The following is a 27,826-nucleotide window of genomic DNA, read 5'->3' as shown; positions in this document are numbered from 1 at the left end:
GAAACTATGCTCGGATTCTGCCAACGTGCTCAGCCATTTACGTGATGAAGATGTGAACATCTGTAAAACGCAGTAATCTAATCATGATTCGTGATTTCTTTTGTAGCAGGCTGAAAATTTCTTGTTTGACCTCTCACTTTTCTTGCTTACGAAGATGACGTATCCTGCCAGGTACTTCGATATAATGAGTGCCACATCTTGATTGGGTTTAATTGACAAAAATGGCTCTGAGCACTATGGGACTTAACTTCTGAGGTCATCAGTCCCCTAGAACTTAGAACTACTTAAACCTAACTAACCTAAGGACATCACACACATCCATGCCCGAGGCAGGATTCGAACCTGCGACCGTAGCGGTCGCGCGGTTCCAGACTAGAACCGCACGGCCACTCAGGCCGGCTTAATTGACAAGAAATTCAGGTTTCGAGCTTCTGTTGGTATCTCCCAAAGCGTACAATTTTGTGAGAAGCGTCCTTTGTTCTGCTGTTAAAGACTCCAAACAGGGACAAGATAATATAATTAGAACTGGAAGAAATACGTTCAAAACTTTCGAAGAGGCATGTGTTCACACCTTCGATAAAATAACATTGACAGTCGAATAAGTTGAGTCTGCTGATGTGATGTCACAGTTGATGGTGGCCCGCAGCTTATCTGTGGCGGGACATCTGCCTTTATCTAACGAATTCGATGTCACATTGACTAATGAGCTCTTAGAAACGTTAGTAAAAAAATTTAAAAATCCTGAAGGAGCTGAACAATGCATTGTATCTGTTACTTACGACATGGTAGCCAAAAATTTCTAAATATGGAATCAGCTCGGGCTATCCACAAATGAAACGTTCTTCTCAACTATGCTGATTGTGACACTAGAGTATGGATATTCTTTAATATTTCACTTGTAGAAATTCTCAAGAAACAGTTTAAGAGGCGAAGAATTCGGTTTCCAGATGTCATGAGGTAATAAACAGTAGAGCACAGGTATCTTAATGTCTACGAAGTAAATGTTTCTGATAAAATACAATTATTTGACGTTTTCTGATAAAATAAATTTACTTGATGCTATCCTTCAAAACACACACACGCGCGCGCGCGCGCGCGCGCGCGAGCGTTATTTGCCTGACTGAATTGCCATAATGTCACCTGAAGTCCTTTAGTGATTTGTTACTAAGGGTACAAGCAATGATTATGTTGCATATAAACAATTAGCACAATTATTGGCCGTAACGATTCCAATTTACAAAAACGACATTTTGGTGGCTAGCAGTATCTCTGAAATTACCATATCTTACTACTACAGGGAATCTGTTCCTAATGTAGGTGAATAAGACAGCCAATTAGTCGCAAAAAATGATGATATTCAGTTAACCTAACCATAGTTTCAAAGGATTTAAACCGTCTTCTTCAGAAGGACAAGAAACCTGCATACAGAATGACAAAAAAAATTACAATCAATACAGCATGGACCAATAGTACGTATCACAGAAACTACTACCTACAACAAGTGTAGACATATCACAAACAATAAGATATATGCCAGCACAGGAATAGTAAGTAGTACCTACAAACTTCACATTAGCAAACAGTCACTCTGTAAAGCGATCTAACATCTCCTCATGAAATGTGTTGGCAACGACATGTACACCCATTTGTAAAAATTAAGGCCCCTAAAATCAAGGGCTTGTCACATCAGTGAAATCAATCGCATAAAATGCTAAATCATGTTAACAGGTACATGCCGACTGAGGGACAATCGAGAGCGTGGGCATCAGGGAAACAAATCCTGAGGCGCATGCGCCGATAAACATGTACGCTTGGTGGCATAAACACCCCATAAGCGTAAGCACATTTAAATTGCTAACAAAAACGAGTACAGAATAAATTGTTGAAAAAGACAAACACAAAATAAAATGTACTAGCATACATTAAGACTCTTATACGAAAATAATTATGTCTGTGTATAAGTAGGTTATTACGAGCATAATGACAGTAAACATGGTAATATGACCCCCAGTACACCACCATACCAAAAACAATAATGCCGGTGTACAAACACTCTATTAAATATAATGGCAGTAAAGAGCAAAAATTCATAGGTTAATGCGTAGTGACAAACGTAACAAAAGTGGATGACATAAATACCTTAGCACAACGTAAACATAAACTAAACTCTATGGGCAAAAATTGTATAATAGAAGTTTGAGAAAATGAACCAACTTTTTTTTGCGAACAGTATGGATTTGAAGCCATGTCCCTATTGATTACTGCCCTTCTTGCTACTGCATTCCATATATCGATGCCTGTTCACATACAGATCAGTTGATCGTCGTCTCGTCCCATGCAGACTAAATTTATAGTACGAATTCTTGTGAATTTGATCAATCATTCACATTCATCCTTTTTTATGATAATGTTATGCTAATGCACAGGGGAAAGAAAACTGTAAGTGTTTAGCTTACATCGTTGACGCCATAAACTGGCTTACGTTTCATAAATGGAGGATCCTGAAATGCAGCTACAGAACAAGTATTATTTGCACCAATAATGAAATTGTAGGCACCTGTGATGTTCTCTCGTGATCACTAACATCTGAGTGCCCAAAACATCTTAGAATCTATACTGTCAAATATTAGTTTTAATGGCTATTGTGTAGGCAGTACAGAGAGCAGTATAAGTTAAGCAATAAAGATCAACTTAAATTTATCGATGTTATATGGAAATGTTCGAGGTTTCCAACTGTGCTGTGAAGGTATGAAATAATTGCTACTGCTTCGGTCACTTTTTACTAATATTTGATTAATAAGCACGACTCGTTTCGGCAGCATGACGTCATAAAGCGCATTACTGTTGCATATGCATTACATTAAACTGAATTGCGATTTGTTGGGTGTGCCAGTGAGGTTATGTATTGAAATATAAAGTGGGAGTAGTGATGTGATTGTTACTGAGTTCTGTGTGCTGGACAACTAAAATTCCAGAAAAAAATGGTTCTATTTCAGTATATAACTTCACCGACGCATCCAGATAAATGAACCTTATCACAGTTCAGATTAACGTTAACGCATATGAACCTGTATGCAGCTAGTGAGGACATCAGTCTGGCGAAATGCGTCGTGCTAATTATATATCAGTAAGAAGCGACTGAGGCAGTAGAAATTTTTGCCTAAATAAAGTTCAAGAAGAGCTACTCTTAGTAAACCCTTTCTGGCACTATTGGAAGAGGTAATTGTGCTGCAAATTGTCTATTAATGTGGACTAGATCTTCACGTGGCATTCGCATATAACTTAGAGATACGTATGCCCTTTCCCAGTATGTTAAGCTCACGTTGGCCGCGCGGAGTGGCCACGCAGTTGGAGGCACCACGTCACGGATTGCGTGGCCCCTCCCGCCGGAGGTTCGAGTCCTCCCTCGGGCATGGGTGTGTGTGTTGTTCTTAGCATAAGTTAGTTTAAGTTCGTTTAAGTAGTGTGTAAGTCTAGAGACCGATGACCTCAGCGGTTTTGTCCCTTAGGAATTCACATACATTTGAACATTTAAGCTGAAGTTCACGCACAGTACGATGAAATAATGTCTTTCATTCACAGTATTTTCTAAAAACAAAATTGTGCACATACGCCGAGTTGATGGTACTAACGCTTTTTCTTAACGATAGAATACATAACACAAAAAATGTTTGTGACGTTTGTACTATGAGGAGTGCCAGAGACAAAAGATTAAATTGACAATAAACGCTAATTCCTCACGAATTCGATATAAATAAATTTTTTTGAAGCACACTTACGGTTCATCACACAAATCCATCACATATTAACTAACAGAAGTTTAATAACCTCTTTCCTCCTCGTTCTGTAACATTTGATGTGATAACAGTCATTAGCCTCGAAACGACTTAGCCACAATCTGCCAGATACAAACAGTATCTCAGAAATTTTGTGATAACCTGAAGCTTAGTTACAGGTATATATAGAGCTGCCCCTCACTACACGAAATAAATGAGTCCACTATGGAGCTGCAGAAAGCTGTGAGGATTATCTTAGTGGTAAGCGATCAATCTGCATCTGCATATATACTCCGCAAGTGACCGTTCTTAAAATAACGATTCTCTAAATTTTATCAGTAGTTTTTCACAAAAAGTACTTCGTCTTCCGTCCAGGGATTCCCATGTGACTTCACGAAGCACCTCCGTAACATTTGCGTGCTGGTCGAAACTACCTGTAAATCTAGTAGCTCGCTCCTGAATTGCTTCGCTGTCTTCCTTTAATCCGAACTGGCGGGGTTCCCAAATACTCGACAGGTACTCAAGAATGGTTCGCACAAGTGTTCTATACACGGCCTCCTTTATAGATGGAACTTTAATGCAGTTTGCTAAAATGTATACACTAACCCACAGATGCGTATTACAGACGTCATACAGTATGGTTACAATTAAAGTGCAGCTACTCACGGGTCCGGTGAAGATAGCAATTAACAAATGGCAGCAAAACTATGTAGGTATGTCTGTGCGTTAATGCGGAGCAGATTTACGCTGGAGAAACTTTAGCTCCAGTTTTGGACACCAGGCTCAAATCTGGCGCTGTGCATTGTATATAAAGCCCTGAATAAACAAATAAGCGACAAACTTTTATCCTTGGGTTGCCGACAATTGAACGCTGCCATTGGTCAGCTCAAGGTCATGCGGTACAAGGCAGCCATGTTGGACCCCCATAATACATGAGAGTAAGTGGGAAAATTGATCTAATTAGTGGTTGTCTTAGTATAGAAGGGTATGTGAAACATACGAACTCATTTTATATTAAGAGCATTAAAAAATGTGTCACCTATCCTGCGGTAAAGAATGCCACAGTGTTGTGCAGTAAACTGCTGTTCAAGGACAGAGGGTAGCAGCAGGTTTTTCCGAATACCAAAAGGCGAAATATTGCTGCATGGAATTGAAAGGAAAGATGTGAGTCTACTATACCGCTTGCAAAAAATAAAAATTTCTGTCGTTGTGGATTACTTAACAGTGAAGTTGTATACTCCATTACATAGCACTAGTGATAGATTAATTACTGTCTTCTTAAGGTTATTTTATTCGCAGTGCAATTATGTAAGAGCTCCAATTTCCATATCACATCATATTACATTTTAATATCTATTTTCATTTATTAGCTTCAATTCACATCTGAGCAATTTCAAATGGATCACAAGAATGGTGTTAAGAATCAGAGAAACTATTTAATAATTTCTCAACATAATTCTTCCCAAACGAGTCGCTGAAGACAAATTCCTACTTCCAGTTCTCTCTATTGAGCCCCTTATAAAGTTGCAAGATTTCGGCAGAGAGAAAAAGCTGGACAACGCTTGGAACCTACAAGAAAGTGTAATAAGGCCAGGGCATTGCAATAAAATAAAAGTTGGTCTTGCTTAATCACTTTAAAATCATAGCGTTTCAGCAGCAGTTAAGCATGTCGTATAACAACAGATACTTCAAGGCGTAGACATAATTTTCCGGTGGTTTAAATTAATGACCTGGAGGAAGAGAAGACCACCAGTGTATAATGAAACTTCCTGGCAGATTAAAACTGTGTGCCGGACCGAGACTCGAACTCGGGACCTTTGCCTTTCACGGGCAAGTGTTCTACCAACTGAGCTACCCAAGCACGACTCACGCCCCGTCCTCACACCTTTACTTCTGCCAGTAGAGCACTTGCCCGCGAAAGGCAAAGGTCCCGAGTTCGAGTCTCGGTCCGGCACACAGCTTTAATCTGCCAGGAAGTTTCATATCGGCGCACTCTGCGCTGCAGAGTGAAAATCTCATTCTGGACCAGTGTATAATGTTGTTGAAGGCAAAAACGATGAGGCTCTGCAGTTCAAAAAATGGTTCAAATGGCTCTAAGCACTAAGGGACTTAACATCGGAGGTCATCAGTTCCCTAGAACTTATAACTACTTAAACCTAACTAACCTAAAGACATCACACACATTCATGCTCGAGGCAGTATTCGAACCTTCAACCGCAGCAGCAGCGCGGTTCCGGACTGAAGCGTCTAGAACCACTCGCCCACAGCGGCCAGCCTCTGCAGTTTCCCATGAGTGTTATTCCTTTGTTTGAAAATTTGAAAACGAGGTACCTGGTAAACAATAGTAATATCAACAGTGGCAGAAAATGGTATAACGGGAGCTATGAATAGGAAGGTAGGACAGAGTGCGTGTTACTGTGAACAGTTCAGTGATAGAGTTATTCTCGTCAGAGTCGACAGGAAACCAACACCGACAACAACGGTTCAGGCATACATAACGACGTCGAAAGCAGAAGATGGAGAGACAGAGAAAGTATATGAGAATATTGAACGGGTATTCAGTACGTAAAGGGAGATGAAAATCTAATAGTTAAGGGGGATTGCAATGCGTTTGTAGTGGAGGGATCAGGAGAAAGGGTTACAGGACAATATAGGCTTCATAGTAGGAGCGAGAGAGGAGAAAGACTAAATAGCAGTTAGGAATAGCGAATACTCTGTTCAAGAATAATAGGATGAGGAGGAGGTATACCTGGAAACCGCCGGGAGATACGGTAAGATTTCAGTTAGATTACATCATCGTCAGGCAGAGGTTCCGAAATCATTTACTGGATTGTAAGGTGTACCCAGGAGCAGATACAGATTCAGATCACAATATAGTACTGATGAACAGCAGGCTGAAGTTTAGGAGATTAGTCAGGAAGAATCAACGTGGAAAGAAGTAATATGGAAGTTATGAGGAATAATAAGATACGCTTGATGTTGTCTAAAGCTGTAGATACAGCAATAAGGAATAGCTCAGCAAGCAGTAAAGTCGAAAAAGAATGGACATCTCTAAATAGTGCAATCACAGAAGTTGGAAAGAAAAGAATAAGCGCAAAGAAGGTAACTGACAAGAAATCATGGGTAACAGAAGAAATACTTCAGTTGATAGATGAAAGAAGTGCAAAAACGTTCAAGGTAACTCGGGAATACAGGTCTTTGAGGAACAAAATACATAGGAAATACAGGGAAGCTAAGGGAAAATGGTTCCATGAAAAATGTGACATTTGAAAAGAGTTGACTGTTGGAAGGACAGATTCAGCATATAACAAAGTCGAAACAACCTACCCTGAAATCAAAAGCGAGGGTGGTAAAATCAAGAGTGCAACGGGAATTACAATTTTAAACGCAGAGGAGAGAGCGGATAGGTGGAAAGACTACACTGCATGCCGCTACGAGGGGGCGGGGGGGGGGGGAAGGGGGGAGGGAGCATAATTGATTGACTTGATAGAAGAAGAAACAGGAGTCTACAGGAAGAGTTAAGGGAACCAGTATTAGAATCAAAATTTGAAAGGGGTTTGGAAGACTTAATATGAAATAAGGCAGGAGGGATGGTTAACAGTCCATCGGAATTTCTAAAATCGTTTGGGAAAGCGGCAAAAAAACTACTGTACACGTTGATGTATCGAATGTACGAGGTTGGCGACATGCCATCAGACTTTCGGAAAAACATCATCCACACAATTCCCAAGAAAGCAAGAGCCGATAAATTCGAGAATTTATGACACAGTCATTTTAACAGCTCATGCATCCAAGTTTCCAAGTTGCTGGCAAGAATAATATACAGAAGAAGGGAAAAGAAAATTGATGATCTGTTAGAAGACTGTCAATTTGGATTTAGGAAAGGTAAAGGCACGAGAGGGGCAAATCTGACGTTGCAGTTGATAATGGAAGGGAGACTGAAGAAAAATCGAGACACGTTCATTGGATTTGTCGGCCGGGACCTGGACCTGGAAAAAGCAATGGACAATGTAGAATGGTGCAAGATGTTAGAAATTCTGAAAAAAATTGGGGTAGGCTATAGCGAAATACGGATTATATATATATATATATATATATATATATATATATATATATATATATATATATATATATATATATATATATACCAAGCGGGAACAATAAGACTGGAAAATCAAGAACGAAGTGCTGGGATTAAAAAGTGTGTTAGACAGGGATGTAGCCTATCGCTCCTACTGTCCATTCTACACATTGAAGAAGGAATGAGGGAAATAAATAGAAAGGTTCAAATGTGGGACTAAAATTCCGGGTGAAAGGATATCAACGATAACTTGCGCTGATGACATTGCTATCTTGAGTGAAAGTGAAGAAGAACTACAGGAGCTGCTGAATGGAATTAACAGTCTAATCAGTACAGAGTGTGGATTGAGAGTAAATCGAAGAAAGACCAAGATAATGAGAAGTAGCACAAATGAGAGTAACGGAAACTATACAATTGGGGATCACGAAGTAGACGAATAAGGAGGTTCTCCACAGAATCGACGAGGAAAGGAACATATGGAAAACACTGACAAGAAAACGGGACAGAATGAGAAGACATCTTAAGTCATTAGGAGATAATTTTCATGGTACTAGAGGTTCTGTAGAGGGTAAAACCTGTAAACGAAGATTGGAACACATTCAGCAAATAATAGAGGACGTAGGGTGCAATTACTAGTCTGAGAGGAAAAATGTGGCACAAGAGAGGAATTCGTTTCGGGCCGCATCAAACCGGTCAAAAGACTGATGACTGAAAAATAAAGATTACATTTGCAGATCAATAGCACAAGCGTTTCTGTGATACTAGGTATCGATCCACGGTGAAACACCCATTTTAGTACATGGTGTAGCATTTGGGAAGGCGGGGGGGGGGGGGGGGGCAAAGAAGCATGCTTGCGTCTGGCATCCAGTCGATCGCACAGATTGGGAATACTGTCCGGGAGTACGTTATGCCACGCTCACTCAGTGTGCTCACGTAGTTCTGTAGAAGTTGTTACCTGACGAGTCGCACGAGTCAATATTCGTCGCATCATATCCCTCAAATGCTCGATTGGAGACAAGTCCGAAGATCGTGCTGGCCAGGGAAGCTTCTGCACGTCTTGCAGATCACGTTGAGTTTCACAGGCAGTATGTGGGCGAACATCATTCTGTCGGAACAACACATCACCTTCCTGCTGCAGGAACGGCAAAAGAACGGGTCTAACGACATTCAGCACGTAGGGAGCGCTGGTTGACGTCCCCTCCAGAAACATCATAGGTGTGGGAGAGTTGTAGCTTATCGTACCCCAGACCATAAGGCCTGGTGTGGGGGCAGTGTGTCTCGCAGGAACGCGCTCCACGACACAGCGCACACCAAGTCGATGTTGTGCGCGCAAACGACCATCACTTGCGTGCAGGCGGAATCTACTTTCATCGATGAAGACCACGGCGCGCCATTCCATCTTCCAAGTGATTGATGGCATCAGTCGAGCCGTGCATGTACATGCTGTGGCGTGAGTGAAAGATGGGCCAGAGGTATGTCTGCCCTTAGTTCCACTGCTAATATCCAGTTTGACACGTCTGGGCTCCCAAGCCCTCATATCTTAGCTGTGATACTTGCACGGTCTGCCCTTACAGTAAGACGATCCTGGCCAGCGCCTGTACTGCCTGGACGTCCAGAAACTCTTCTGAGAGTGCGAGAATGTTCACGCGACAACTGAAACCAGCATTGTTGCACAACTCACGCAGCGCGTCCAACTTGTGTGGCAGTTCTCCGGAAGTTCCATCTCGCCAGTCGGAAAACCAATATTTTACCGCTTTCCATTTATCCCAATGGCTGCAGGAAGCATGAGCGCGTCTCCATGGCATCGTTGCCTGCTTGCTTGAGACGTTTGCACCCTACTGAGTCTTCTGGTTGTGAGCATCCTCTATTAACGGGCAGACATAGAAGGCGCTCTGCGCTGTTTGTTGGCGGACAACATTGAAACCATTATCAACACATGTACTATCCCTCCAGGTGTCATATGCCGTCTTCGGATCAAAATCCACGTCGTCCTTCCAGGTGTACTACTTTTTTTTTTGCGCAAGTGTATTTATCTATATACCTACCTGCTCCCGATAACTCTAAAATAACAAACAAGTTGCATAGTTCATGTGGAACAGGCGTCCACTCGCCTCCTGGAATCCAGAGTTTTTATCCATGTATTGAGTCGTTTACTATCAATTCTCTGGGGATCTGCCGCCTGTGAAATATAGTTCTTGTGGCGTAACACTTCTCAAAACTGACTAACATAATTTTAGAGTCTTGCTTTCATAAACCTGGGGTCATCGAGGCAACGAAATGACTCCATAGTACGAGAAGTTGCTTTCCTAATTCGCTATGCCTCAGATCGTCTGCAAAACCTCATAAGAACAGAGATGGCGAAATACATCCGGTGATAGGATCAGTGATCACCGCCCACCCATACCATGGTAGCACACAGCTGAAAAATTAGTTTAAGATTCATCACAACTAAGCAACTCCGACTGAAGAGAAACTTTTGGTCATTTTGTGTATAGTTTCTGTGGAATTCTGTTCACCAGAGCATAGCATGCGCACTTACCAGTGTAAACTGTTGCTCAGAACTCTTAATAAGCCGTTTGTTGCTCAGAATTCCTAATAATCCATTTGTTTATGAAATTATATGGACAATATTTGAACTGTTAAATTTTCTCTCCTTTGTGCCAAATGGTATACTGCATTTTTTTGTCTGTCCTTCTAGCTGTCGAGCGCTTTATCTTCCACCGCCGCCGTCTCAAGACCACAGAGGTCTGTCTTCACTCAACGGGCGTACTGTTCAGCGCCTGGGCAAATTTTCTGCAGCGCAGACTGCTCACAGGTGGGATTTCCTTCTGCTACTGTAGGACCTAACTCTTCACAGAGTTGTTTTCTCATTTTTTCTGATCTTACTAGCGTCCCATATGCTCACATTGATGTCAAGCACTGAGATCAAAAACGTTCCATTGTACACGGAATATGCACTATGATACTAAATGCCCATTCACTGTGCTCGACATTTGCGTCAGAATGGAGACAGCTGCAGCAAAACATCAAGGACTAACACGACTGTACATCGAATTTCAGAGCGGGTAGAAATACTGTATGTTAGCTGAACAGCTGACACCATTTATGGTAGATACAGATATCTGGGCTCGAAAAATGTGATTTTCAAAATTTGTCCCAAAGCATTCTCTGTTCCTTCAGCTTTATACACGTGAAGACTTCAACACAGATTCTTTACTGGCTGCAGCGCTATAGAGGAGTATATATGTTGGTGCGGGTGCGACCTTTTTGAACATTCCATGCCTATTTCATTCATTAGTTCGAAACAGTTTTCTATCGGTTTTACAAGGGATGTTCAAAAAGAAACGAGCCGGAGGCATAATTACAGAAACCAGTACCTGTATGTTAGAAGCAATGATCTTGGCTGTTGAGACACTTGTCCTACTGTGACAAGGCGATGAATGGCTGTCTCATAAAATTCCCAGGGCTGCAGTGTTAACCAGTTCCGCACATACAGCTGGACGTCGTCGCCCGAGGTGAATCGTTTGCCCCTCAGAGTCTTTTTAAGGGGACCAAAAATGGCGTTATCACAGGGAGAGAGGTTCAGACTGTATGGAGCGTGGCCGAGAACTTCCCATTTGAATTTTTGCAGGAGTGCCGCGACTGTGTTGGCCATATGAGACTTTTCAATGTCGTGGAGCATAATGACCCCACAGGTGAGACTGCCAGGTCGTTTTGATTTGATCGCTTGGCGAAGGGTAGTCAAAGTTTGCGAATAATGCTGGGCATTCACTGTTGTCCCATGTTGCAGGAAGTGAATCAGAATGGGTTATCTTGGTCAAAGAAGAACGTCATAATAACCTTTCCAGCACTCGTGTGGAAGGACTTAGCTTCTTTTTGGTGGTGATGACTCTGGATGCTTCCACTAGAATACTTTGTCGTTTTGATTCTGGTTCGAAGTGATGACACCTTGACTCATCTCCAATCACCATTCATGCCAGGAATGCATTCCCTTCCCGAGCATAGCGCTGCAGATGAGCAAGACAGTGGGCCATTCAACATGCTTCCTGGTGTGGTTGAAGACTGTGGGACACCCATTGGGCACACACTTTGCGCATGTGCAGTTGTTCCTTCACGATGGTGTGAACCGCGATGATCAATCCGACCACGGCGGCTATGGCTTTCACTGTCACTCGGCGGTCCTGGGTAATGAGTGCATCCACCATCTGGACGATTTCATCGGTAATGCTCCATACCGTGCTTCATCGGCTTACGACACCTGTCCTTCCCTGAAGCACTTGTGCCAAGCCTTGCCCATTGCAAGGGACATGTAGTGTTCGCCGTACGCTTTTGACATTCTTCAATGAATGTCTGTTCCTCCTACTCCATCCACTGTCAGAAAACGAACAACACTTCTTTGCTCTTCTGTTGACGCTTCCGTATCACTGTTTGCAATGCGACTGGCAGCGTTGGACGATTGATACACGCTGCTGCTAGCTCTGTATAGTCACGTGACGTGCATGCGTGCCCTCTAGCGACGGGCTGTGAAGTTCCACGCTCTGGTCGGAACCACACCTCGTTACACACGCCACGATATTACCCTCCTGTCATCGGTTTTCGCATTCCAGACTCCGGCTCGCTTCTTTTTGAACACCCATTATACTTCGACATGTATTTCTCATACTTATACATCGCATAACGGCACTGCAAATTTCTCTTACATGTTAGGCATGGCCCAGTCCTTCAATTATTCGCTTTAGAACTGTTAAAATTGTTTTGTGTTATTGAGTAGAATACTTTCTGTGGCGATTTCTGAGGCTTTTCTTTTTATTAATTAGAAATGAAAAAGCTCAAAGTATCTTCTAAACCAAAAACGCGTGGTTTCATGGAAGCAGACATAGTATTTTGTGGCGGAATGCTAACAATCGCAACCACACACAAAGTTCCTCGATGAAAAAAATGAAAACCAATTTCAGTCCTATAAAATCTGCAGCAAACAATAAAACTGCGATTTATAGTACAGACTTAATTTTTAAGGAAATAAAAAGATGTATGCGTTGATTCACTCAAAATGCTGATGAAGTTATTACATTACAAAATTTGGAACGTATATCCAAAGACTGGCTCTTCGGAAGAGGAATCGACATCTACGTCTACACTCCTCAAGCCACTTTGTTGTGTGTGGGAGAGTGTACTTTGTGTACCAGTGAGAATTCCACCTTGTCCTTTTCCAGTCGCGAATGGTTCGCTGGAAGAATGACTGCCAGTAAGCCTCCATAAGGGAGGTCTGTTCGCGAAGGAAAGAAGCAATATATTTGTTAACTCTTCTAATAATATACGCTCTCGGGTTATCATCATTAAAACGTTGCCTGATGCAGAACGCCTCTTCTGCTACTGGAGTTGGTTGATCATATCCGTTACATTTTCCTACATACTAAAGGAACGTGTAACGAAACGCGCTGTTCTTCCTTGGACCTTGCCTACTTCTTCTATCAATCGTGTCTGGTACAGATCCTATACCGACGAGCACAACTATCGGGCAAGCGAGTGTTTCGTAAGCTAGTTCCCATGTAGACGAACTACATTTCATGAGGTTTATCCCAGTGAATCTGAGTCTGACGTATTCCTTTCCTCCAAGTAGTTTTATATGGTCTTTCCATTTTAATTCACTCCTTAATCACACCCCTAGATGTTTTATGGACGTAACTGCTTCCAGTGATTGTTCCGAAATCGTATAATCAGCCAATAATGGGACTTCCTACCTACACGCAATGCGTCGTATTTGTTTATGCTGCTCCCTGCAACTACAGAGCCTCTGCAGGTCTTCCCGTATTTCGCTACGATTTTCTAACTTTAAGATTTTCTGTATACGAAAGCTTCATACGCGCAAAGCACATGGAACTTCGGGTGATGGAGGAGGGAGGAGGACGAGATTAGTGTTTAACGTCCAGTCGACAACCAGAGACGGAGCGCAAGCTCGGAGTAGCAAAGGATGGCGAAGGAAATCGGCCGTGCCCTTTCTAAGGAACCGTCCTGACGTTTGCCTGAAGCGATTTAAGGAAATCACGGCAAACCTAAATCTTCATGGCCGGACGCGGGTTTGAACCGTCGTCCTCCCCAACGACTTCCCATGTTAGCTACTATGCTTTTATATATACACTACTGGCCAGTAAAATTGCTACACCAAGGAGAAATGCAGATGATAAACGGGTATTCATTGGACAAATATTGTTGTTGTTGTGGTCTTCAGTCCTGAGACTGGTTTGATGCAGCTCTCCATGCTACTCTATCCTGTGCAAGCTTTGTCATCTCCCAGTACCTACTGCAACCTACATCCTTCTGAATCTGCTTAATGTATTCATCTATTGGTCTCCCTCTACGATTTTTACCCTCCACGCTGCCCTCCAATACTAAATTGGTGATCCCTTGATGCCTCAGAACATGTCCTACCAACCGATCCCTTCTTCTAGTCAAGTTGTGCCACAAACTTCTCTTCTCCCCAATCCTATTCAATACCTCCTCATTAGTTACGTGATCTACCCACCTTATCTTCAGCATTCTTCTGTAGCACCACATTTCGAAAGCTTCTATTCTCTTCTTGTCCAAACTAGTTATCGTCCATGTTTCACTTCCATACATGGCTACATTCCATACAAATACTTTAAGAAACGACTTCCTGACACTTAAATCTATCATCGATGTTAACAAATTTCTCTTCTTGAGAAACGCTTTCCTTGCCATTGCCAGTCTACATTTTATATCCTCTCTACTTCGACCATCATAAGTTATTTTACTCCCTAAATAGCAAAACTCATTTACTACTTTAAGTGTCTCATTTCCTAATCTAATTCCCTCAGCATCACCCGACTTAATTTGACTACATTCCATTATCCTCGTTTTGCTTTTGTTGATGTTCATCTTATATCCTCCTTTCAAGACACTGTCCATTCCGTTCAACTGCTCTTCCAAGTCCTTTGCTGTCTCTGACAGAATTACAATGTCATCGGCGAACCTAAAAGTTTTTACTTCTTGTCCATGAATTTTAATACCTACTCCGAATTTTTCTTTTGTTTCCTTTACTGCTTGCTCAATATACAGATTGAATAACATTGGGGAGAGGCTGCAACCCTGTCTCACTCCTTTCCCAACCACTGCTTCCCTTTCATGCCCCTCGACTCTTATAACTGCCATCTGGTTTCTGTACAAATTGTAAATAGCCTTTCGCTCCCTGTATTTTACCCCTACCACCTTCAGAATTTGAAAGAGAGTATTCCAGTTAACATTGTCAAAAGCTTTCTCTGAGTCTACAAATGCTAGAAACGTAGGATTGCCTTTTCTTAATCTTTCTTCTAAGATACGTCGTAAGGTTAGTATTGCCTCACGTGTTCCAACATTTCTACGGAATCCAAACTGATCTTCCCCGAGGTCGGCTGCTACCAGTTTTTCCATTCGTCTGTAAAGAATTCGCGTTAGTATTTTGCAGCTGTGACTTATTAAACTGATAGTTCGGTAATTTTCACATCTGTCAACACCTGCTTTCTTTGGGATTGGAATTATTATATTCTTCTTGAAGTCTGTGGGTATTTCGCCTGTCTCATACATCGTGCTCACCAGATGGTAGAGTTTTGTCATGACTGGCTCTCCCGAGGCCATCAGTAGTTCTAATGGAATGTTGTCTACTCCCGGGGCCTTGTTTCGACTCAGGTCTTTCAGTGCTCTGTCAAACTCTTCACGCAGTATCTTATCTCCCATTTCGTCTTCATCTACATCCTCTTCCATTTCCATAATATTGTCCTCAAGTACATCGCCCCTGTATAGACCCTCTACATACTCCTTCCACCTTTCTGCTTTCCCTTCTTTGCTTAGAACTGGGTTGCCATCTGAGCTCTTGATATTCATACAAGTGGTTCTCATCTCTCCAAAGGTCTCTTTAATTTTCCTGTAGGCATTATCTATCTTACCCCTAGTGAGACAAGCCTCTACATCCTTACATTTGTCCTCTAGCCATCCCTGCTTAGCCATTTTGCACTTCCTGTCAATCTCATTTTTGAGACGTTTGTATTCCTTTTTGCCTGCTACATTTACTGCATTTTTATATTTTCTCCTTTCATCAATTAAATTCAATATTTCTTCTGTTACCCAAGGATTTCTATTACCCCTCGTCTTTTTACCTACTTGATCGTCTGCTGCCTTCACTACTTCATCCCTCAGAGCTGCCCATTCTTCTTCTACTGTATTTCTTTCCCCCATTCCTGTCAATTGTTCCCTTATGCTCTCCCTGAAACTGTCTACAACCTCTGGTTCTTTCAGTTTATCCAGGTCCCATCTCCTTAAATTCCCACCTTTTTGCAATTTCTTCAGTTTCAATCTGCAGTTCATAACCAATAGATTGTGGTCAGAGTCCACATCTGCCCCTGGAAATGTCTTACAATTTAAAACCTGGTTCCTAAATCTCTGTCTTACCATTATATAATCTATCTGATACCTTTTAGTATCTCCAGGATTCTTCCAGGTATACAACCTTCTTTTATGATTCTTGAACCAAGTGTTAGCTATGATTAAGTTATGCTCTGTGCAAAATTCTACAAGGCGGCTTCCTCTTTCATTTCTTCCCCCCAATCCATATTCACCTACTATGTTTCCTTCTCTCCCTTTTCCTACTGACGAATTCCAGTCACCCATGACTATTAAATTTTCGTCTCCCTTCACTACCTGAATAATTTCTTTTATCTCGTCATGCATTTCATCTATTTCTTCATCATCTGCAGAGCTAGTTGGCATATAAACTTGTACTACTGTAGTAGGCATGGGCTTTGTGTCTGTCTTGGCCACAATAATGCGTTCACTATGCTGTTTGTAGTAGCTAACCCGCACTCCTATTTTTTTATTCATTATTAAACCTACTCCTGCATTACCCCTATTTGATTTTGTATTTATAACCCTGTATTCACCTGACCAAAAGTCTTGTTCCTCCTGCCACCGAACGTCACTAATTCCCACTATATCTAACTTTAACCTATCCATTTCCCTTTTTAAATTTTCTAACCTACCTGCCCGATTAAGGGATCTGACATTCCACGCTCCGATCCGTAGAACGCCAGTTTTTTTCTCCTGATAACGACGTCCTCTTGAGTAGGCCCCGCCCGGAGATCCGAATGGGGCATTATTTTACCTCCGGAATATTTTACCCAAGAGGACGCCATCATCATTTAATCATATAGTAAAGCTGCATGTCCTCGGGAAAAATTACAGCTGTAGTTTCCCCTTGCTTTCAGCCGTTCGCAGTACCAGCACAGCAAGGCCGTTTTGGTTAATGTTACAAGGCCAGATCAGTCAATCATCCAGACTGTTGCCCATGCAACTACTGAAAAGGCTGCTGCCCCTCTTCAGGAACCACATGTTTGTCTGGCCTCTCAACAGATACCCCTCCGTTGTGGTTGCACCTACGGTACGGCCATCTGTATCGCTGAGGCACGCAAGCCTCCCCACCAACGGCAAGGTCCATGGTTCATGGAGGGGTGGACAAATTATATTCTACTAAAACTGACAGGAGATTACATTTTCATGCAATTTGGATGCATAGATCCTGAGAAATCAGTACCCAGAACAACCACCTCTGTCCGTAATAACGGCCTTGATACGCCTGGGCATTGAGTCAAACAGAGCTTGGATGGCGTGTACAGGTACAATTGCCCATGCAGCTTCAACACGATACCACAGTTCATCAAGAGTAGTAACTGGCGTTTGGTGACGAGCCAGATGCTCGGCTACCTTGACCAGACGTTTTCAATTGGTGAGAGATGTGGAGAATGTGCTGGCCAGGGCAGCAGTCGAACATTTACTGTATCCAGAAAGGCCCGTACAGGACCTGCAACATGCGGTCGAGCATTATCCCGCTGAAATGTAGGGTTTCGCAGGGATCGAATGAGGGGTAGAGCCACAGGTCGTAACATCTGAAATCTAACGTCCACTCTTCAAAGTTCCGTCAATGCGAACAAGAGGTGACCGAGACGTGTACCCAATGGCACCAAATACCATCACGCCGGGTGATACGCCAGTATGGAGATGACGAATACACGATTCCAATGTGCGTTCACCGCGATGTCGCCAAACACGGATGCGGCCATCATGATGCTGTAAACAGAACCTGGATTCATCCGAAAAAATGACGTTTTGCCATTCGTGCACCCAGGTTCGTCGTTGAGTACATCATTGCAGGCGCTTCTGTCTGTGATGCAGCGTCAAGGGTAACCGCAGCCATGGCTCCTAGCAGATAGTCGGTGCTGCTGAAAAAGTCGTCGAACTGTTCGTGCAGATGGTTGTTGCCTTGCAAACGTCCCCATCTGTTGACTCAGGGATCGAGACGTGGCTGCACGATACGTTACAGCCATGAGGATAAGATGCCTGTAATCTCAACTGCCAGTGATACGATGCCGTTGGGATCCAGCACGGCGTTCCGTATTACCCTCCCGAACCAACCGATTCCATGTTCTGCTAGCCGGCCGCGGTGGTCTAGCGGTTCTAGGCGCGCAGTCCGGAGCCACGCGACTGCTACGGTCGCAGGTTCGAATTCTGCCTCGGGCATGGATGTGTGTGATGTCCTTAGGTTAGTTAGGTTTAAGTAGTTCTACGTTCTAGGGGACTGATGACCACAGATGTTAAGTCCCATAGTGCTCAGAGCCATTTTTGAACCATATTCTGCTAACAGTCATTGGATCTCGACTAACGCTAGCAGCAATGTCGCAATACGATAAACCGCAATCGCGATAGGGTACAATACGAACTTTGTGAAAGTCGGAAACGTGATGGTACGCATTTCTCCTCCTTACACGAGGCAATCACAACAACGTTTCACCAGGCAACGCCGGTCAGCTGCTGTTTGTGTATGAGAAATCGGTTGGAAACTTTCCTCATGTCAGCACGTTGCAGGTGTCGCCACCGGCGACAACCTTGTGTGAATGCTCTGAAAAGCTAATCATTTGCATATCACAACATATTCTTCCTGTAGGTTAAATTTCGCGTCTGTAGCACGTCATCGTGGTGTAGCAATTTTAATGGCCAGTAGTGTATAAACTTCGGGAGGTTGAAAAAAATCAGCCAACTAGTAGCAAATAAAGGTTTATTGGAACTCTTGACCTACATCTCGACAATTTTAAAATTGTCTACTGAAGAAGGTGTAACGGATTTGTTACATCAAATACTGATTAAGTACAATGAATAAAGCAAAATAGCATCTGATGTGACACAGTCCATTATATTTTCCGAAGAAGACAATTTTAGGACTGCCGAAACGTTAATCAAGGGTTCTAATAAACCTTTAGTCGTAACTACTTAGCTAATTTTTTTCAAACTATCCAAGTTTACTGTTAAACAGTTGCTGAATTTGCAGCCATGTTTAAGATTTACATACACTGAAAAAGTAATGGACCTATAACATTGCATCGAGGTAACCCAGAAGTTACTTTTACGTCTGAAGACTTCGCTTAATGAAGACATGATGTATTGAGTTTGTTACAGACTGTTCAATCCAGTCCCACGGTATGATATTCCGTACACTGTACTTGGTTCATGGATGCGGAAGTGCATCGAATGCATTACATAATTCATGGAACACGGTATCTACCTGGGCGGCTGTATCTACTGTTTTCTGGGTCTCGTGGACAAACAGAGCGAGTTTCGTTTGACACGATCGTTGTTTACGGAACCCTACAGAGGAGATTTTCAATCTCCAGAGATGTGATAATATGCGAGCGTAAAACACGTTCCATAATTCTACAACTAACCAACGTCAGAGATATGGGCCTATAGCTCTATACGTATGTTCCACGACACTTCTTGAAAATTGGAAACCACCACTTTTTACCAATCACCAGGAACACTTTGTTCCTTCAGAGACCTACGATACTCTGCTGCTCGAAAAGGGGCAAGTTCTTCCGCATACTGTATGTAGAATCGTACCGGTGCCCGCCAGGTCCAGTGGCCTTCCCTCTGTCGAGCGATTTCGGTTTCTCTTCTATCCTATAGTCAATTATTTCGATGCCTGTGATGCACTGACCACGTTTAAATTTGCAGTAAAGCTCTCTCAGATTTCGTAGCAGCTTTCTGACATGGTTGTCGAACTACGGCGGTCTTATTCCTCACAACTTTGGTCGGCATATACATGTGTTAAGCGTATTGCACAATCTTGAACATTGTCTATTGATACCCAACGTTGTTAGTGCTGGAGCTCAGACTCTCATGGTGATTGCTTAGGTCTGTTCCTTGTTCCACGCTGAGTGGAGAAGTTCGGGTCTGTGTCACCAGCAAATCTACGATGTTACACTGTTCTCTGACTAACTGCTCAAGGTACTTTTCGGATAATGTATTAAAAAAAATTTGCACTGTTCTCTGTTCCTACCACCAGCGCTACTCACTCGAATCTTCCAGTCTTCAGCTGGTAAGTTTAAATCTCCATCTTATACTACAATACGGTCAGGAAATTTAGGTGAAATATTCTCTAGGTTTCCCCTCAAACATTCCGTCACTACTGCTCCTCAGCCAAGGAGACTAAAAGCTTCGGATGACCATGTTTCATCCATTTTAACACTTGTTCTAGTGCAAGTCATTTCGCATTAGGAATTTTACTAAACTGACAAGATATTATCTTATTTTTATGACTGTAAACAAGCCGTTTCACAAGCGTTCATCTGTCTCTGCAATATGTATTGCAACAAGAATTTAGAATGTCATTCTTAGTGACGTCTGGTTTCAGCCAGCTTTCTGTCCCTAGTACTTTGTGGACATCGTTACCGTTACAAGCGAGACTATTTCTTCGACCTTCCCACAGATGGTCTCGCAGTTAAACACTTTATTGAATGTTTCTTTCTCCGAACTGCTATGATAAATTATAGCCTGTCTGTAGTCAGAATACATCTTTATAGTGCCTATGCAGGGATTTCTCTATCCTAAAAATCTACTTCAGCACACTACACGTTCTCCGCCACCCTAGTAGTCGCTTCCTGCGTGTACTGCACCTCTGGCCTATTAAAGGGGGCGGGGGTCCTACAGATCTCCAACCTATAGCGAAGGTCGTGAAATCCGCGTCCAAGATCGTCGCACAATCGTCTGATTCTCTGTTTTTAAGCTTTCCACTCTGCTTCAAACCTGTGGACCACGACTGTTTCTGGGAGCGATGCTGCAAAACGACAGCTCTGATTCCACCTACCCTACGGGCGAGGCTAGCTCTCATCAAATCAACCAACCGCCTGTAGGAACCAAGAATGGTCTCTGAACTGAGGCGGCACGCATAATTCGCTCCGTGAGCCACGATTTGCAATTGGATGAGCTCAGTGCGCCCAATCACTCCCGGCAGAACCTCCTCGACACCTCTGACGAAAACTCCCCTGGGAAGTAAACCTGCCCTCTACTTCGCAGAGGGGATCCATCAGTCATCTAACATTGAAACTCCGAATGACAACCATTGGTCTGGACCTCTCTGAAAGATCAGCCACAGAGGCAACCTGCATGGCTTACTGGCTCAGATGTATTTTCAGCAGTAAACAATACCTCAGACCTTTTTTCTAAGATCTCAGCCATGTGGCCGGTATTCACTTTTGCTTTCTTCCCAGAACTTCGCGAGCCCCCCCCACTGTACGCCAATCACCATTAGAAAAGTCACAAAGTATTCTGTATTCTGGGTATACGCTGCTGTTAGGGTATGTTGTTAAGAAACTGGTAAAATTGATTAAGAAGGTGGTAAAATTGTTGTTTTATTTGTACACTACCGGTTTCGTGGCCTAAAGACGCATCATCAGATGCAACCTACTAGGTAAAGACCAAAATACAGTGCCTCAACTTTGGGATAGTAAAAATTAGTGAAATTAATATCCAAAATTCGCTCACAATATTAAAAGGCCATGTATACCCATCGCTCCTAGTCCACATACGGCGATGTGCCAAACGTCATGAGTTAGCGATATGCACATATACAGATGGCGGTATTATCGCGACACAAAGTACAAAAAGGCAGTGCGTTGGTGGAGCTGTCATTTTTACTCAGGTGATTCATGTGAATAGGTTTCCGACGTGATTATGGCCGCACGATGCGAATTAACAGAACGTGGAATGGTTATTAGAGGTAGAAGCATGGGACATTCCATTCCGGAAACCGTTAGGGAATTCAATAATCCGAGATCCACTGTGTCAGGAATTACCTTTCCTCACGGACAAAGCAGTGGCCGCCATACTTCACTTAACGGCGGAGTGCAACAGTGTTTGAGTAGAACTGTCAGTGCTAACAGACAAGCAGTTCTGCGTGAAGTAACCGTATAAATCTATGCGGAACATACGATGAACGCATCCCTTAGGATTTGACGTTAATGGGCTATGGCAACGTGCTAATATCACGACATCGTCTACAGTGTCTCTCCTGGGCTCGGGACCATATCAGATAGACTCTAGATGGCTGGAAAACTGTGGTCTGATTAGATCAGTCCCGATTTCAGATGGTAAGAGCTGATGGTAGGTATCGGGTGTGGCGCAACATGGACACCAGCTGTCAACAAGGCACTGTGCAAGATAGTGGTGGCTACTTAATGGTGTGGGCTGTCTGTACATGGAATGGACTGGAAAAGGTTACGTTCGGCTGCTTGTAGATCATTTCCAGCTATTCGTGGACTTCATGTTCCCAAACAACGACGGAATTTTTACGAATGACAATGCGCCATGTCACCCGACCACAACTGTTCGCGATTGGTTTGAAAGTATTTGGACAAATTCGAGCGAATGATTTGTCCACCCATATCACTCGACACGAATCCCACCAAGTATTTATGGGACAGAAACGAGGGGTCAGTTAGTGCAGAAAATCCGGCAAGGCTTTCGCAATTATGGACAGCTATAGAGGGAGGCAGCATGGCTCAATATTTCTGCAGGGGACGTCCAACGACTTGTTGAGTCCATGCCATGCAGAAGTGCTGCAGTAAACCCAGCTAAAGGAGGTCCGACACGCTATTAGGAGGTATCCCATATGGCGTAAAAGAGCTATGGCAGCAGATGACCGACGCTAGTGCCTCTGCCAACAGCACATCATCGCCTGCAGTGCCTATCCTGGGCTCGTGGCCACATCTGATAGACATTAGACGACTGAAAAACCGTGGTATGGCCAGACAAGTCCAGATTTCAGCTGGTAAGAGTTGGTGGTAGGACTCGAGTGTGGCACAGACCCCACGAAGCCATAGATTTAAACTGTCAACAAAGCACTGTGCCAGCTGAACCGGTTTGCAGCCATTCACGGGCTTCGTGTTCCCAAACAACGATGGAATTTTTATGGATGACTCTCCCCCCTGCCAGCCGACTACAATCGTTCGCTATTTGTTTGAAGACTATTATGGACAAATTCGTGCGAATGACTTGGCCACGCACATCACTCACCACGAATCCCATCGAACATTTATGGGACAGAATAGAAAGGTCAGATAGTGCAAGAAAGCATGCAGCCGTAGCAGTTTCACGATTATGGACTCCTGCAGGGGCACGGGACTTGCACCGACTTGTGCGTCGATGCCACTTGTGGCGTTTAAAAAAATATTTATATTTTGATTACATTATTATTCTCTTGTGAAGATTCAGAAATCTGTTGTGAGTTTTACACCGCTTCTTGGCTGGAAGAGCAAAGACTTTTCAAAAACTTAAGTACTGTATGTGATAGTTTATATGTCACCTGAAATCGTTTGCAGAAGGCGTAGCGTTCTCAAGATTAAGAACAGAGTTCGCATTGCCACTTAATTTATTTGTGTCGCGATCATGTTCGATCACGACCGGATATGAGACGTAGCAACTACGAACAGAGAAACCTAAGGGACCAGACAGAGCTGGAAATTTTCTTTGCTATACTACACCACAAGTTAAAACAAATTGGATTTAAATCACAAACAAGGTACATAGCAATGCGTCTTCTACCTTAACTACGACGTTTGCCGACATGCAGTCGGTTCCGGGTAGCTGTATGAAAACTATAAAAACACCGTTATTTCTGTTGCCATTAATAGGAGGTGGATAGCATGGAAATACTTTAAGTAATAAGCAGTCACTATAGCATTTGAGAGCACAATAACCAATTTAATTACCTTAATCAGTGTTGCTAACAATAGGCTCCATACAATTTCAATTTTTTATCTTGCTGGCTGTTTCTTTAAATAAAGTCCTTTAACATCTTCGATATTTCATCTTAGATGCACACAAATTCTTACATAGTACTTTTTTTTGTTTTTTAATCTCATTTTGTTCGCTTTTTGTTCGTTGCATCTGCTCGGGGCGGACGTCGCAAGACACCCGTTTCAGTTCGTCGTTGATCCATTAACTCAGTTTTTTTTATTACAGACGGTAGCTAACCCTCTGACCGAACACGCTGAGCTACCGTGCCGGCCATTTCTCCGTTGCATCTGTTCTGGGCGGACGTCGTAAGACATCCGTTTAAGTTCGTTGTTAATCGACTAACTCAGGTTTGTATTACAGGGGGCAGTTAAATCCTCTGACCGAACACGCTGAGCTACCCTGTCGGCGGCACTGAACAATAGTAATATTTTATAATAACTAATTAGTGATTGCGGACCGCGTCACCTTCGCGTCCGCCGTCTTTAAAAAATATACGAGGACTGTGGTAACAGGAGAGGATTACAATTCTTCAGCTGTCAAAAAAATAAGAAACTGAAAATATCGCTATCGGTACAATTTATGAAAATTTCGTATTCTGCGCCGTGGTGCGTAAGATATTCTTTGAAATATCAGGTGGTCGCTGCTCAGCGACGATCTCAGAAATTTTTACACAAATTGTGTGGCTCATATGAGCCTGCATGGTTACATTATCGAATGTAAGTTTATTTAAGTTATTGAAACAGATACTAATATTACACACTTCGAGTTGCTGCACTACGCCTCGCAAAAGAAAATTCGACACGGCGTTACCAGGTAACCCGTGACTTTTGTCACTTCAATATATTTTTTATGAAATCAAATCGGGATATGCCCTAACTCAACTATGCGTTAACAGCATCTGTTCCCTTAAAGAATAAAGATTGTCTTCAGAGCTCCATTAAAAATAATTTACTGTATATTGTTTTCTTTAACAGGTGATGGTGTGTCTTGGCAACCAAGAAATCGGATACAACAATGCAACGATCATGCAGTGTGACGTGGCGAACGGTATGTTATGCAGCGCAGACCGAGCAACGTGCCTACCGGCGAGTGAGTCAACATGTTGCGTATGTCAGGAGCCAACCTTCACATGTCACTCCGTCGCACCTTTCCCTGACCCGTATGACTGCCAGAAATATCATCTCTGTACTGCGATCGGACAGCAGCCTATAACTGGATCGTGCCGTCGTACTGATGCAGCCTACAACCCTCTCACGGCAGATTGCACGTAAGTTGCCAGTATCTGTTACTACGGTATGTGGTTCCTTCCCAGACTCTTGGATTATAAATTTATCTAGCAATTCAGAACGAGATTTTCACTGTGCAGCGGAGTGAAAATCTCATTCTGGAAACATCCCTCAGGCTGTGGCTAAGTCATCTCTCCGCAATACCCTTTCTTTCAGGAGTGCTAGTCCTGCAAGGTTCGCAGGAGAGCTTCTGTTAAGTTTGGAAGGTAGGAGACGAGGTACTGGCGGAAGTAAAGCTGTGAGGACGGACGTGAGTCGTGCTTGGGTAGCTCAGTTGGTAGATCACTTGCCCGCGAAAGGCAAAGTTGCCGAGTTCGAGTTTCGGTCCGGCACACAGTTTTAATCTGCCAGGAACATTATTATCTAGCAATGTTTAACATTCATTTCTTCTTCTTCGTTGCATCTTCAAATGATTCAAATGGCTCTGATCACTATGGGACTTGACATCTGAGGTCATCAGTCTCATAGAACTTAGAACTACTTAAACCTAACTAACCTAAGGACATCACACACATCCATGCCCGAGGCAGGATTCGAACCTGTGACCGTAGTGGTCGCGCGGTTCCAGAATTATGTGCCTAGAACTGCTCCGCCACACCGTTCTGTATCATACACCCATTGCAGTATTGCCAGACGATCATGGAAATGACACTGCCTTAAGTGAATAATATTTAGATACGTTTAACAATAACAATAACATAGAGGTGACAAAAGTCATGGCATACCTCCTAGCACCGCGTTGTGCAGCAACTTAATGTAGCATGGACTCAGTAACTCGTTGGAAGTCCCATGCAGAAATATTCGTCTATGCTGTGTCTATAGCCGTCCATTATTCCGAAAGTGTGGCCGGTGCAGGATTTTGTACACAAACTGACCTCTCGATTATATCCCTTAAATGTTCGATAGGATTCATGAAGGGCGACCTGGGCGACCAAACTATTTGCTCGAACTGTTCAGAATGTTTTTAAAACCAATCGCCATCACTTGCAGCCCGGTGACATGGCGCATTGTCATCTATAAAAATTCCATCGTTGTTTTGGAACATGAAGTCCAGGTTGTCCAAGTAGCCAAAAATGCCCAGTGAAGAGGACTCAGTCCATTCCATGTAAACACAGGCCACACACCATTATGAAGCCGCTACCAGCTTGCACAATGCCTTGTGGGCAACCTGGATCATGGCTTCGTGGGGACTGCGTCACACTCGGTCCATACCATCTGCACTTAGCAACTGACATTGGGTCTCATCAGACCAGACACGGTCTTCCAGTCGTCTAGAGTCCAACAGAAATGGTCTTGAGCCCAAGAGAGGCGCTGTAGCCGATGTCGTGCTCTTTGCACAGCCACTTGCGTCAGTCGTCTGCTGCCATAGCTCATTAACGTCACTCAGTGTCTTAACGGATACGTTTGTCGTACGTCTCACATTGCCTTCTGCGGTTACTTCATGCAGTGTTGCTTGTCTGTTAGGAACGAGAACAACGTAAACACCTCTTCTCTCGGTCATTATGTGAAGGCTGTCGGCCACTACTATATTCGTGGTGAGAGGTAATGCCTGAAATTTTGTGTTCTCGGAACACTGTTGACACTGCGGATCTCGGAATATTGAATTCCCTAACGATTTCCGGAGTGGAATGTCCCATGCGTCTAGCTCCAACTACCATTCCGAGTTCATAGTTTGTTAATTCGCGTCGTGCGGCCATAATAACGTCGGAAACCTTTTCACATGGATCACCTGAATACAAATGACAGTTTCACCAGTGCATTGTCCTTTTATACCTTGTGTATGTGATTATGTGATACTACCGCCATCTGCGTATGTGCATATGGCTATCCAATGATTTGTCACCTTAGTGTAATTCGCCTATATACAAAAATTCCAAAGTACTAATAAGAGAGAAGAGGGTGTCTTACCATTCTAACAACCGCCGGGAGTGATTCGAGAGGACCATGGGAAACGCGAGTAAGGAGAGCTGGACCAGGTAACAATCATGGGTAATACTGAAGCTACCGATGACAACCGTCAGTTCTGATCCAACCACCAATCTGGAGGACATAAATATCTCATCGGAATGTAACATTCGTAAAATAGGTGTCTTAACGTAAGTCATACTTGTTTTCATTATCAAATTCGTTGGCATCAGCAACTCCCAACTAAAATCACTTTTCAACCTAACCTAGGCCTTGGTGTACGCTACAGATGTCTACCACCACAACCTGAATTCCAAAAATAATACAGAATCAAAACAGAGAGTGCCTGTGTTCTGTTCCAGCTGTGTCTCATGCCAAATCATCATTACACTATGGGTCAGTCATGAATTCCAATTACAAGAAACGCGTTTTCTTGATTCAAATGATTTTGGTAAATTAGTCACAAAAATTACTTTTAAACTGATATCGATTTCTTCAAAGGGCGGGTGATTACAAAGAGGTAAGATTACCTCGGGCCTGACAATGTGCAGATTGGAACTGATTATTTTAGGGGCCTGACAATGTGCAGATTGGAACTGATTATTTTAGTTACTTAGAACGTCTGCTAGAACTAAAACTTGCAGACTGTGTCTAAATGCTGAAGG

The 27,826-nt window shown here is 43.0% G+C and overlaps 1 protein-coding gene across 1 annotated transcript in view; it reads left to right on the top strand.

Moving 5' to 3' along the window:
- The first annotated feature begins 3,997 nt into the window (after positions 1 to 3,997).
- LOC126259865 (uncharacterized) overlaps positions 3,998 to 27,826 on the top strand; it is an 89,826-nt gene continuing 65,997 nt past the window's right edge. Inside the window, exons 1-3 of the mRNA XM_049956924.1 lie at positions 3,998 to 4,037; positions 10,556 to 10,672; positions 24,945 to 25,237. Of these exons, the coding sequence (XP_049812881.1) occupies positions 4,002 to 4,037; positions 10,556 to 10,672; positions 24,945 to 25,237 (446 nt within the window). The 5' untranslated portion in view covers positions 3,998 to 4,001. The remainder of the gene's footprint in view (positions 4,038 to 10,555; positions 10,673 to 24,944; positions 25,238 to 27,826) is intronic.

This window comes from Schistocerca nitens, chromosome 5 (assembly GCF_023898315.1).
Source record: "Schistocerca nitens isolate TAMUIC-IGC-003100 chromosome 5, iqSchNite1.1, whole genome shotgun sequence".
Taxonomy (NCBI): Eukaryota; Metazoa; Arthropoda; class Insecta; order Orthoptera; family Acrididae; genus Schistocerca; species Schistocerca nitens.
This window is presented reverse-complemented; position numbering and strand designations above follow the sequence as displayed.